At 35.3% G+C, this 13,876-nt stretch overlaps 1 protein-coding gene across 1 annotated transcript; it reads left to right on the top strand.

Annotated features, from left to right (window-relative positions):
* The first annotated feature begins 429 nt into the window (after nucleotides 1–429).
* LOC120331015 (carboxypeptidase D-like) lies at nucleotides 430–11,601 on the top strand. The gene has a single exon (XM_039398067.2). The coding sequence runs from the start codon at nucleotides 509–511 to the stop codon at nucleotides 3,521–3,523; it is 3,015 nt and encodes a 1,004-aa protein (XP_039254001.2). The 5' UTR covers nucleotides 430–508; the 3' UTR covers nucleotides 3,524–11,601.
* The last annotated feature ends 2,275 nt before the right edge of the window (nucleotides 11,602–13,876 follow it).

Below are 13,876 nucleotides of genomic sequence, written 5' to 3'. Positions count from 1 at the left end.
CTACTTACTTCAGAACAAAAAATAAATAAATTATAACAGTGAGTTCAAACCCCTCCTTAATGTATGACAGTCTGGGCCTCCATAGCTTTGTGCAATAAACTGAAAGGAAGTTCAATCTAAAAATGTTACCATTGAATTTCTCAGAAAAAATAATTCGATATACTGAAAAAAAGTTACCGTAGCATTTAAGAGTTTTCAGCAAAAATCGCAAGTTTAGTCATGTGACAGTTGCGATTAATTTACGGTAGATTATTATTGAGACAAGCATGACACAAACTGACCAGTGCCAGACACCCTCGCTTCAGAGATATCTGTGTGGGGTCATCTTGAAATTAGAGAACTTACTGTTTACTCGAGTAGTTTATTTGTTTTCTCTGTTGATAAATAGAACATCAGTTTATTTTCCTACTAATTTTTTCAGTTAATATTTTTCATTTTAGCTGTATTCACACAATATCTGTAATTATGTTATAAGTATAAAATACAATAATAAGCAAACCATTTTAATATGGATTTATATGGAGGATTTACATTTTGGATGGTATTTTCTTTCATTGGATTAGCGGCCTGTACGAGTATCACAAAACGCGATTCAATTGATGATTTCACCACTCATGACTTTAATAAATATCATCATTATGATTACTTAGTCGCCACACTTGATGGCTTACAGAATCAGTTTCCTGATCTTGCGCGAACAGGATCTATCGGTCAATCAGTACAAAAACGTGAACTAATGTACATAGAAATTTCTAAAAATGTTGTACAAGAAAGCCCAGGAAGGCCAAAGGTCAAGTTAGTGGGAAATATGCATGGCGACGAAACCATCGGTAGGGAAATTTTGATCTATCTCGCCCAACATCTACTTGGGAAATACGAAACAGATGACAGGACGAAATATATTGTGGATAATGTAAGACTATTCATCATGCCTTCTTTGAATCCTGATGGGTTTGAGTTGGCAATTGAAGGTTCATGCACGTCGAGGTATAAGGGACGAGAGAACGCAAATTCCGCTGATTTAAATCGCAATTTTCCAGATCAATTTGACACCCCAGTTGGTGCAAAAAAACGGAAACAAAGCCGCCAACCCGAAACGACAGCAATGATTGATTGGATACTGAAAAACTTTTTCGTGCTTTCAGCAAATTTTCACGCTGGTAGCGAAGTAGCGAGTTACCCATTTGATGACTCTGCAGATCATTCTTATAGACATGAAAGCCAAGCTCCTGATGATATATTTTTCCGATACATGGCGCGTACTTACGCCGATAAACATTTAACAATGAGTAAACCTGGACAAAAATGCGGGACAGATCAGTTTGAGAATGGCATTACTAATGGTGCTAAATGGTATGACGTTCCAGGCGGTATGGAAGATTTCAATTACTTACAAGGAAATTGTTTTGAAATTACATTGGAATTGACATGCTGTAAATATCCGATGGCCTCTGAGTTGCAACGGGAGTGGGGGAAAAATAAAGAAGCTCTTCTAAGTTTTGTGGAGCTTATAAAATCCGGTATTTGGGGGTTCGTAATTGATGGTGAAACAGGAGAAAAGCTACAAAATGTCATTGTTGAAGTTGTAGGCATTGAGAAAAACATAACAACAGCGGAACATGGAGATTTTTGGCGCCTTCTTATCCCTGGTTTTTACGATTTAAAATTTCATCGTGAAGGATATAAAAGCTCGGAACCGATACCTATGATTGTGGTACAAGGAACGCCAAGTAGAATGAACGTTTCTCTCTATAAAGAGAATTCATCATTTGAAGAAAATTCTGAAGTGCTCCCTACTACGTCTAGTGGTGAAGAGATGATATCAGTATCCCTCGACGAAGATACTGATCTCTATAATGAAGGAAAAACAAAAACGATCGTTGTTTCACCAGACATAAGCACACCTAGTTCGGCCACCACGGAACCAGTTAACGAGGAAAGCAAACTGAACGAAATTGTCGATATAGTTGGAAACATAGAATCACAACTGGAGTTCCAATATCACGACCACGAAGCGCTGACAAAATTTTTAACAATTTATTCGCAACTGTTTCCTTCGATTACAAGACTTTACAGTATTGGGGAGTCTGTGCAAGGAAGAGAGCTTTGGGTTTTAGAAATTTCTGACAATCCTGGGGTTCATGAACCCGGGGAACCAGAGTTCAAATATATAGGAAACATGCACGGAAATGAGGTCGTAGGTCGCGAGATTTTATTGAATTTGATAACGTATTTATGTTATGGATATGGTGATGATAAAAAGGTGACTGATATTGTCGACAACACGCGAATTCATATCATGCCTACGATGAACCCCGATGGGTTTGAAATTGCACAAGAGGGCGATATAGAGGGCACAAAAGGCCGTGAAAACGCAAATAAAGTCGACCTGAATCGTAATTTTCCAGATCAATATTATCCAAACAGAATCCGTGACCCAGAAGTTGAAACTGTAGCTATCATGAAATGGCTCAAATCGTACCCATTTGTCCTTTCGGCTAATTTACATGGAGGATCCCTTGTAGCAAATTATCCGTATGACGATTTACCAAATAGGGGCCAACGAAGAGGAGACCATGGTTACAGCAAGTCCCCCGATGACAATATCTTTATCCATCTTGCGAAAGTTTACTCGCAAGCGCACCGAACCATGCATAATGGTAAACCATGCGTTGATTTATTTCCCGGGGAAACTTTTGACGAAGGAATCACGAATGGTGCGGATTGGTACTCGGTCGCTGGCGGAATGCAAGACTGGAATTACGTGAATACGAATTGCTTTGAGATTACTCTCGAATTAGGATGCATGAAATACCCTTGGCACAAAGATTTGGAAACTTATTGGAAGGACAATAGGAACGCACTTGTTGATTTTATGGACGAGGTCCACAAGGGGGTGACTGGATTCGTTTTTGACACAAAGGGGGTGCCGATTTCAAACGCTGTAATTTTAGTTCATGGAATTAAACATAACGTCACAACAGCTAAGGATGGTGATTTTTGGCGCCTCCTAGTGCCAGGAGATTACAAATTAACCGCTTCTAAAGATGGATATATTGCAAGAAGTTTTGACGTGAAAGTGACATCTGATTACGCTGTGGTACAAAATTTCACTCTTCTTAAAGAAGGGGAAACCCCAATTTTACCAAACGAAAATCCAAATCCTCCCCAAAATGGGAGCATGGAAATAAGCGTTGGCGGCATCGTGTGGTCAACTAAAGACCAGGGTTACATATTCGGAATATCGAAGGTGCTGATTATCACTGTAGGAGTTGCAATAATCGCGATGGCAATCTGTATATTCTTTGTCGTTAGATTAAACTACCAAAGACACGATTACACGAAAGTAGACCAAGGTTTTCATCGTATAAATAAAACTTTAGATGAGTACAGCGATCAGGTCCCTATACCAGAGTCAAACTCTATGCTCGCTGATAAAGACAGAGTTTATCAAGAAGTCTACCACGATGAGTCTTCTTCCGAGGGTGAGGAGGACGTTATTTTTGCCCCTAAAACTGTATAATGCCTCTGGTGGTCAGATTTTTCAATACAACAATAAACTTTATATATATATATATACCAATAATATTTTAATTATGCTCTCGTTATGTCTTATTCAAATTTGGGATTTTTCTAGAATTGAAAGATTATTTCTCAGTCTTGGTAAGTTACAGAACATTTTTACTAACACAAAGTTTACTGTAATAACTGAAACAACTCTTGAATATCAATAAACGGTGCTTTTTTCGATATATATTTAGAATTTTCGGAATGTTAAAATATAGGTAATTTAAGCGATTGATTGAAGAGTCTTGCTTTTTGCTAACACAAATATATTTCTGTAACATTTCGTCTTACCGAGGTCAGACTTCATCAGACAAACATAGTCCAACTAAAAAATTTGTGTTAGTTTACAGCAGGATTCCTAAATCACGTAGAATGATCATCTTCACTCTTTCGACATCATTCTTGCGTTATACAGACTAACCCCCTCCCCCGCAAAAAAAAAAAAAACAGGTCATTTATCTTATAGAAAACATAAATTTTATGCAAAGCATCCCAGGTTGCTGAAACTTTTGGGGTGTAATCATACACGAACAGCAGTTTCAAATAAATTGGCTTTCTTTTTGCGGAAGTAATTGCAATATTTATATTGTTTTTTTGGTGCTCCCGAAGTATGCGAACCAAGATGGCGGACATCGGAACGTAACATGGGTAACAGGTTAGGGTTAGGCGATAATTTTTTTCCAATTTTCCTTATTTTAGTCCTATTATCAGTTCGAAGACTAGCCAAGAGCCTCCCGTAGTATTTATAGCTAAAATTATGGCCTAACCCTAACCTAGTACACATATTACATTCCGATGTCCGCCATCTTGGTTCGCATACTTCGGGAGCCCCGTTTTTTTTTTGGAAAGAGGGGATTACGCTGTATACGGATACGAATTCATAAGGCATTCTGTTTTTTTTTTCATATCTCCATTATATTCCGTCTGTAGCAATTATTTTACGACTATAGATTTTTAGATGAAACAATATTGAAATATCAAGAGAATTTTGAAAATGTCCTGCCCATAGAACCCCCACTTGTGCCTTTAAGTTAAAATATTGTGTTGTTTTATGATGCCGATTATGTAATGTTATTTTGGTTTATTTGTCAAGTGTTTTACTCTAAACCAGGGGTTCTCAACCTTTTCTCTGTTAAGTACCCCCCCGAGTCACGAAACAATCAACGCGCCCCCCCCCTCAGTAATCAGACACCAAACTAAATTGTGATATATTGACTAGCAATTTGCTGCAACGACTGCCAAGCCATGCATTTCACATTGTTGCGTCACAATCACAACAAGATCAGGGTTAATGTACGCTGAGTCAATTGGCATATTTTTTCTCTTGTAGTTACTTTCTTTGTTGAAGGATATTAAAAAAAAAAAAACACACGAAAACTCAACTGTCATCCAAGTACCCCTGGAAATCTTCTCGTGAACCCCAGGTTGAGAACCCCTGCTCTAAACGGAGGCCATGATAGCAATCCACTGATATTTTATGTTTTTTAAAGGGAACAGAATCTTACTGGTTTTGGTGTAGTATAATATTTATGTTGCATTATGTCAGTCCTTTAAGGTGGAGACCATTAAAATGGGACCATTATATCCATTCCATATTCCTAAACTGCTGTCTACATGGTTTCCCAATAGCTTTCTACTGAGTGAAATTGCAATTGAAACCATACATTAGTCCAGGGGCCGGCAACCTACGGCCCCCGGGTCCGGCGAGTAATATAATCCGGCCCGCGGTGCATCACTGAATTATAGTAACAAAACAGCTGTTTTGTCGAATATATTTTCACGTAACAGAATTTATTGTGTGACCAGTGTAGACTAAATTATATTATTACCTAACAAGTATATAATTCACAATTATTTGTTTAATGAGCCTATAAATTAATTATAATTAGACAAATGACAACAAAACGCAGAAAAGTTGATGCTAAGTGCAAAGAGTTTAATGGTGCCCTAAATATTCAAATGAAATTTTTTGAGATAGAATTATAGAAATATTGATAGAAATATGTGCGGCCTGCCGAAGACTTGCAACCCCTAATTTTAGCCCACGAACGACAAAAGGTTGCTGACCCCTACATTAGTTCCTTTATTAATATTACCTGCTGTCTGTATAGCAGGCCGATAGTTCTCTACAAAGCAGGCCATTCGAAATGCAATTGGTATTATATCTCCATTCCTATTTCAAACCTGCTGTCTGTATGGAAGCCCAATTTTCATATATAAATGAGGTCGTTCAGGTAATTTTGACTGTACACACGTCCCTTTAAGACCATACTTCGATTCTTTCCTGTTTTTTTATTTTATTTGAAGCCTCTTATGTTATTATTCAACTTATAATATCTAAAGTAATCTATCTAACTCTTTCTATTCTCTTATTTCAGTCAAATAACTGAAGCTTTTATCATTGTAGCATTACTACAAGGGCTGTTAGATGAGGAAACAATAGTTACTCTCGTAGTTTGTGTACCAAACCCAAACCGCGGCATGTGTGTCACTTACAGCACATGTAGCGATTTATTATGGCCCGCGGAACTTGTTTTAAGGCATTTGTGCTCTAGACGCCATCAATTGTTACTTATCACTTATCTGGAGTCGAAATAAACTTATACTTATACTTATACTGTTAAAGCTTGTGTATATTCATAACATTTAAATTATATCTGTATCTTGTGGGAGATCCACTTCCTCGCGTCGCGACTATCCTTCCGTTAATTTTCACCCCATTTATGGTAGTCAACTGGGTTTGATGCATTATTGAAAGTATTTCGATGAAAATTACAAAGGTTTGAAAATCAAAAACTGCACTGTCACATTTTTATGACATTGAGCCTGCAAATTATATCCATGTTTTTGTTATTATACTACACACGCCTCTGGCCTCTCTGTAAATTATTATTTTCTGATATCATATGTGATCATCTGATATCAAGTTATTTTTGCTATTTGAGATCTACTGTAGTGTATTTGATGATATTTTAATAATTTTATCTTCTGTTATCAAGTAATATAGATAGTATGGCTGTCCAAAATCGAATCTTTTTTTATTCGAATCGAATAATATTGCGCAATCTTAAATCTGTCTCAATTTTACGATAAAACCCCCCCTTGATATTGTGATAACATATGTGGAATCACAACTGAAATACTACCTTTATTTGGACTTCATTTCACTGATTCGCAAATTACCTGCCTTCGATTTTGAATATACGGTTCGCTTGGAAAGCCCTAATAGTTCGGAGATAGTTTAAACTACCGTGTTCATAAAGTCTTCAAATTCCAATTTAAAAATATTGCGACTTCATCACAAAATTTTGAAATTATATCAAGGCTTTATGAACACCCTGAAAATTGCCATTATTCTTGAGATTATAATAGTTAAACGGATTTAAATAGGGTATAATTTGTAATTTTATAAGTCAGAGATGAATTGCTACCCGATTAACGATTTTTATTTCGGCATCAGCCCTTCGTTAACAATAATATTGTGTTTGAACTTACTTCTCATGATTTGTGTATGTTTGATATTTGCCGGTTGGAAAAAACTCTAGCTGTAACTGTGAAAATATCAAGCCATTATTCAACGTACGTAACAGATGTAGTGTAACATACGCATTGTATTTTCTCAACGAGCCATATCAAAGTTAAAATGCCCTATGTAGTAAATCAACCATGCTAATATAATAGTTTTATGACCTCATAGACGTTATTTTTTGCTGATTGCACAAATTTTTGTCTGAGGGATTTAGTGGGAAGTTTTACATTTTCTGGAGGGAAATTATCGTTAATTAAGGTTAATTTGCGGAAGGTTTTATGACCACATAGGCGTTAATATTTGCTGACTTTTTGTTCAAGGAATTTCGTTTGAATATAATCATCTTGTGATAAGATTTCTGTCTTTTGGAGGGAAATTATCGTTAAGGTCAAAATTAGCCAATCTTATCATATTCCAAATGCAAAATCTCATACAAATATAAAATGGTCTGCCACATGTGCCTCATATAGCGTGTATTCTTACTTTCCTGTAGATATATCCTTTTAGAATAATTGATCAGAATTCTTTCGAAGCCTATTTTCTGATTTGAATGTTTTGTGACACTTTGCGTAATTTTATTGTGAAGGTGGCAAATTTAAAACATCAAAGTCCAAATTTAACTGTTCAGATTTAAGGTAAAATGGTTCACCATATATCAACTCAATTTATAGTTTGTCATTTATATAGTAAGGGAATTAAATCCATCACACCCAACCCAGAAAGCAAATAACTGTCAAACTTTAATGTCACAGCTTAAGTCTTTGAATTATATCAAAAAGAAGTGTGCCAGCACAATCTGGCATTTAAAATTATGGGCTTTTTTTATACCTCAGTCACAATTCAAGTTGTGAAATTGAATTCCCACCCCTGAAAGCAAATAATAGTCAAACTTTAATGTCACAGCTTCCCATCAGCCTATAAATTATTTCAAAAAGAAGAGTGCCAACTTAATTTGTCCTATTTCATACCTCGGTCTCATTATATTGGTAGGCCACTGCCGGGATACTATTTACATAGAATTGTCATTGTTGTTTATGAAATCATCTATGACTCAAGTCGGCATATTATTCAGAGTTTTGTCGCGATTGACCCAAAGCTGACTTACGAATAACTTCATTGAGTACCGTATATTGCATTTAGGACACATTTATGTGCAAATGACTTTAACACCATTTTAAAATTTTGATTAATATGTCTGCATTTGTCTGCTGGTAAATTGGTCCTGATATTTATAAATAGACATTTAAAGAGAATTTAAACTGTGTCGAAACCTTTACACATGAATGGTAATCAATATTGTTATTTATGTCATTAAACCTAAATAAAATATCTATTTCAGTCAAATTACAGCGCTCAAATTACACAAATATTTAGTATCAGTATTCGTATATACATCTGCAATTTATAAATAAACCTATCTCGATTACATTTTGAAATAATATTTGCCAATATGGAATATATTCTAAATCATCCAAGGGATAAATTCATATGAAATTAACATTATTAGAGAAAAATCCATTTCAATAATTCAGAAATGGTAATTATTGTTTTCGTATAGAATGTTTCCTTTTTGTACAAGAAAATGTGTCTGGCACTGACATGAGCAACTCAACAGCTCAGAGAAAACTAATCCAGGTGTTAATGGCTGCCAGTTTATTGATCGAAATATAATTGGCACACTAAGATGATAATTACACTTTTATCCACTTCAATTTGCTCCAGACAAATTTTGGAATTTTTTCCAAGTATTGTATAATTAGTATTGAATTTGGTTGCTGTGTAGAAGAACACATAGTACTCAATGTATATCAAATAATAAATAAGAACGCAATTTATAAAACTATTTTGTCCAATCATTCCTTTGACACCAGCTGGACATGTGTGGGGCAGGCGTGGGCAACCTTTTTTCGGCTCACATGCCAAAATCTACTCAATTTAATGACAAAATTCTTCTGCATGTCGACCAAAATTGTCGAGATCTCACTCAGTTGTGACGTCATAATTTTTTTTTTTTTGTATCCATGTGTCATGAAAGGACTAAAAGAGTTTGAATAAATATCGGATTGTTAACAAACAATAATGAATAAATGGACACAGAGTTTCATCAGATAAGAGTCTTAAAATTCTTGTGAAGGAGAATAATCTCGTTTTTGAGGCTTCACTCACGTGCCGAATAAATAAGCTCGTGTGCCAGGGGTTGCCCACCCCTGGTGTCGGGAATAGGTTCTTAAAATGCTCCATTCGGAGCACTAGGACTCTGTGAGAGAAACCCAGGGGCTCTGTGAGCTATCCGTTTAGTTATTCCAGACTGAATATTTTTTAAATACAAAGCAGCAAATGTAATTTTGATTTACATGCGAAACATTTATTGTTAGTTTTTGTGTTTGTTTTTATAAAATTATTGTGGATCTTCGTAAATAATAGTCAATCTCATCAAATTGTAAAGTCTGAAAAAATTTCCATTCGAAAATATTACAAAGATAATATAGGCACACTTTAAGCTTGTATTCAATCATAGTTAGGAAAGACATTCGCCAAAGTATTTCAAAGCAAGTTGCCAAACTTAAACTCATGTCACTTACCAAAGTCATTTTCGCACACCAGTCTTTTGAAGACATTGACAAATATTAAATTTCGAATCAATTTTGATATTCATTTTGTTTTCGACGCCTTTGATTGCTACAAGATTATTTTGGATTCCACCACTAAATGTTTTTGGAATCTTTTCAAATATAATTTGTGGTGTATTTGGAAGTTATTAAAATGTATTTTTAAATCTAATTTGGATTAAAATTAACAATGTTTTTCCCCTATATCCATATTATTTCCTTTGTAAAGAGTTTTCCGAAACTTTTCTCCATTTTAAAAGTATTGACTCTATACTTAGTACGAATACTTCCTGATATTTTAGAATTATTTATTTCTCAAGTATGGCCATATACCTGGTACCATGGCCCAGGGGGGAATCAAATAATTTAAAATTTTAATTATTTTTGGCAAAATGTCTATTCTGGGGATTCGGATATTTAAAACAATTGTTTTTCTTTTTAAAAACCTTTTTTTTTTGAAATTATAATTCACTCAAGTATCTATACTCTGTACCTAAAACAAAGAAGAATAGTGTATTTGAGATTATTGTTAATTGTAAAACATTTTTGTATTCAGATTATTTTTTCTGTGTCTTGAATTGTTAAATCTAGGTTTCCAGAAACGTTTAACCATTTGGGAAGCCCTTATAATTCAATATTCTTTAAGATCCACTGCTTAATTTAATACTCTATGCTATGATTTTACAGTCTAAAATATTGCTTTTTTTAATTCCATGTCGCCTAGACCAGGGCTACTCAACTACTTTTACCAAAGATCCCATACAAAACTTTAAAATTAGTGAGGTTCGTTTTTTCAGAAATCATATTTTGAAATCCTTGAAAGCACACTTCCTCGACTGGCTAATGATTATTCGCTAATTAGCGCATTGTTTATGGTTCTTTTGCATATATAGTCAGATGCAAATTATAAAATGACCTTCAAAACTATAAAAGTCATTCAATAAACGAAAACCTTCACATATCCAAAGTGAGGCGAATAATCCAAAATGAAGAATTTGGTGCGGTCCGAATCAAATACTCAAAAGGTCAGAATTCGGACCGCTGCTTGTTGAGTAGCCCTGTCTTAGACTGTTTAGAACAGTCCAAAATTTTGAATTCTTGTAGTGTGCTTCCATGCGTGAACTGTCAGAATAGGACTCTCCCTAAATTGAGGACTCTTATTCTGTCAGTTCAATAGTGAATGAGTGAAGCACAAATCCTTTTGATTGCTGCTGTATATATGCTTTACCTTGAGCTCTTTCTACACAATCTTGTAGTGGGTTTTGATTTGCTTATTTCTGTTTTTGTTGTTTGTTATATGGGATTATATACGAGAGCAGTGGGGTCAAGTCATTCGAAATTGGGGGGGCAAATAGTTGATATAATTAATTTTATATTTCAAGAAATACTCATTTGACAATTTGGTATTTAAAGTCATAATTAAATGAGTATTTGAATGCTATATCTGATGTAGTGAATTATATTTCATTTTAAAGAAAATGGAAATATTTTTTTTGAGATTTTATAATTTTGGTGGTCAGAGAAAAATAAGAAATTCGAACATCGAAATAACTTTGATTTATTGCAACAATTCTGGATTATCAAATAAAAATTTATGAATTCACAAAGTTATCACAAGTTTATCAGTTGAATTTAGAACATATTCATTTCAGAATGGTAAACTGTTCGGTTTGGGCCTCCGTACTTTTTCTAGTATTGCCCCAATTTCATAATTGAAGCATTAACATGTTATTGTATGATGCAGTGCAGCCTTAAAATACTGATACCTGTTCAAGTAATTATGCGATATAATTTTTCTATCAAGTTTTTATTGTCTCAATGTGCTATGCTCTGTAATATATATGTTTCTGCCACTGAAAATTATTCTTATGTAATAAATATATAATTATAAAGAAATATGTCTCGGAATTGATTATTACTGGGTAATATACTCCTCCATTTTAGTGGGGAAATAAATAGAACAAACAAAATGCGGAGATACCTGGAAGGCGAGCATAATTGAATAATCATGGAAAGCAAACATACAAGTACGTGCCCAACTACCAAAAACAGTGGGAGTGCCCGATAAAATAAACCATGATATGAAACTGAGCAATATGAACATCTGGGCTATGGAGCTGCTAGTCATATTATCATTTGGGAGAGAGACATCGTTTGGGTCAGAGTCATTTTTTTTTCAAAATTCAAGAGTTGAACTGGAGTTTTAGCCATGTCTATTAATGTCGAAACCCAAAAAGCATCAAGTTAACAAGGTGTGCACACAAATTCTTGTTATCAAATATTCCATTTATTGGGGATCGAAGTTGAAATTCTCTTCAACCTGGAGCGAAAAGCTCAGTTTCTAGTCAAAATTTTATTTGCTGACAATGGTTAGGACTGGTAACCTGATGAGAGGTCGTGGTTCGCCATAAGTTTACGCAGTCATTCCACTCCCCGGGATAAATATGTAAATCCTACCCAGTTGGAGTAAATTTTTTTATGTTGCACGTTGTCAATACAGTAAGGATATGCTGTGCATACGCAATTGAAGAAGTAGAGACATTTAGTGGGGATATTGATTATATGTACATCAATTACCATTTTTTTCCAAGTATTTTTTTCATAACTTCCATATGGTATATTTGGTGACCGTATATTTGAACCCACGCACATTTGAACCCATGTGTATATCCACGGGTTCAATCTATATGCGGGTGCTAAAACCCATGGGTTAGGGTTAGTATGGGTTCAACTATCCGAAAAACAAAAAAAATTCCATAGGTGCAATAGCATACAGGTGCAATTGTCATGGGTTCAAATGTACGTGGGTTCAAATGGGTGACCGTACATTTGAACCCATGCGTATATCCACTGGTTCAATCTATATGCGGGTGCTAAAACCCATGGGTTAGGGTTAGTATGGGTTTAACTATCCGTGAAACAAAAAAAAATTCCATAGGTGCAATCGCATACAGGTGCAATTGTCATGGCTTCAAATGTACGTGGGTTCAAATGTAATGGGACCGGTATATTTGCAATACCGTTAAAATTACAGTCAGAAATCAGAATCGATATGTTGTGATTTGTAAACATAATATTCATAATCTCAGAAAATCCTAGCCCGAAGGTCGGATTGATATTTTATTTTCTCACGATTTAAGTTAGGAGTCGAGATTGTGATTAAACGGCGCGATCAGCTGACTTTCAGCAATAAGCTGTCTAATTTTTATCGCTTGATGCTGCCATCTGGCGGATATTATTATTTTCCTATACTTTACCATTGCAAAATTTCCGGGGCTATTTTAAGAAAATTTTAGCCTAGTCTATCACAGCTATTTTCACACTAATTTGTTATTGCTGCAATCAAATTAAAACTCCTAGGAAGACAGGGTGGTCATTGAGTTATCTGATTTATATTTAGGTCTCCGAAACACAACTGAAAACTATCAAATAGAGTTCAAAAATGCGAAAATGAGGTAATGTTTATGACCACGCTTGAAAATCTGTCTGAGTAAGAAAAGTGTCTGAGCGGATGCAAAAGGAAACATTGTTACGTCACTTTTTGCATCTTGCCGATTGGCCAATGTCGCGAAATAAACAAGGAAGTCGATTCTCGGGGAAAGGTCCATTAAAAAGAGAAATTTCATAATCAAAAAATTGATTTTTTTTTTTACTCCAATCACTATCTGGTGTTCTGAACAGATGCGTCATCGGAACTGCGAGAGCAATAAAGCATCGAAGCGTATTAGAACAGAATATTGTCATTCCAACCAGATGGTAAAACTGCTGCCCGTTACGCTCCGTCGCTCGGTTCACTGAGATAATAAAGTGTTAAAACTGAGTCATTTCTTTGACAAGGACAATTTTATTCTTGCCGGGGGAAGGTAAAACTCCATATTAGGCCCAAAGTACATTCGGTAAAGCAGTACCGGTATGAAAATGCTCTGCTTTTAATGCCGCGGTTTTAGGTACAGTAGGTATGTAGAGTGTACCGGTACCGGTACGGACGCGAGGGGAGTGAGTATCATTTTTATAAATCCAATTTGGCAATGGATTTGAATTTTGCAAAAAAAAAGTACCGTAGGGGGGCGAGTTGTTCGCCTACGGTAACGTACCCCGGTGGCTGGTACAACTGTTATAACTTGGAGGGTACCGGTACCAGTACAGGAATATAGGTAAGTCTGTACAAGTA

Source organism: Styela clava, chromosome 14 (genome assembly GCF_964204865.1).
Source record: "Styela clava chromosome 14, kaStyClav1.hap1.2, whole genome shotgun sequence".
Lineage (NCBI taxonomy): Eukaryota > Metazoa > Chordata > Ascidiacea > Stolidobranchia > Styelidae > Styela > Styela clava.
This window is presented reverse-complemented; position numbering and strand designations above follow the sequence as displayed.

What these genes read in the sequence shown, in the direction of transcription:
- LOC120331015 (XM_039398067.2), top strand. Translation starts at nt 509, where the DNA reads ATGGATTTATATGGAGGATTTACATTTTGGATGGTATTTTCTTTCATT.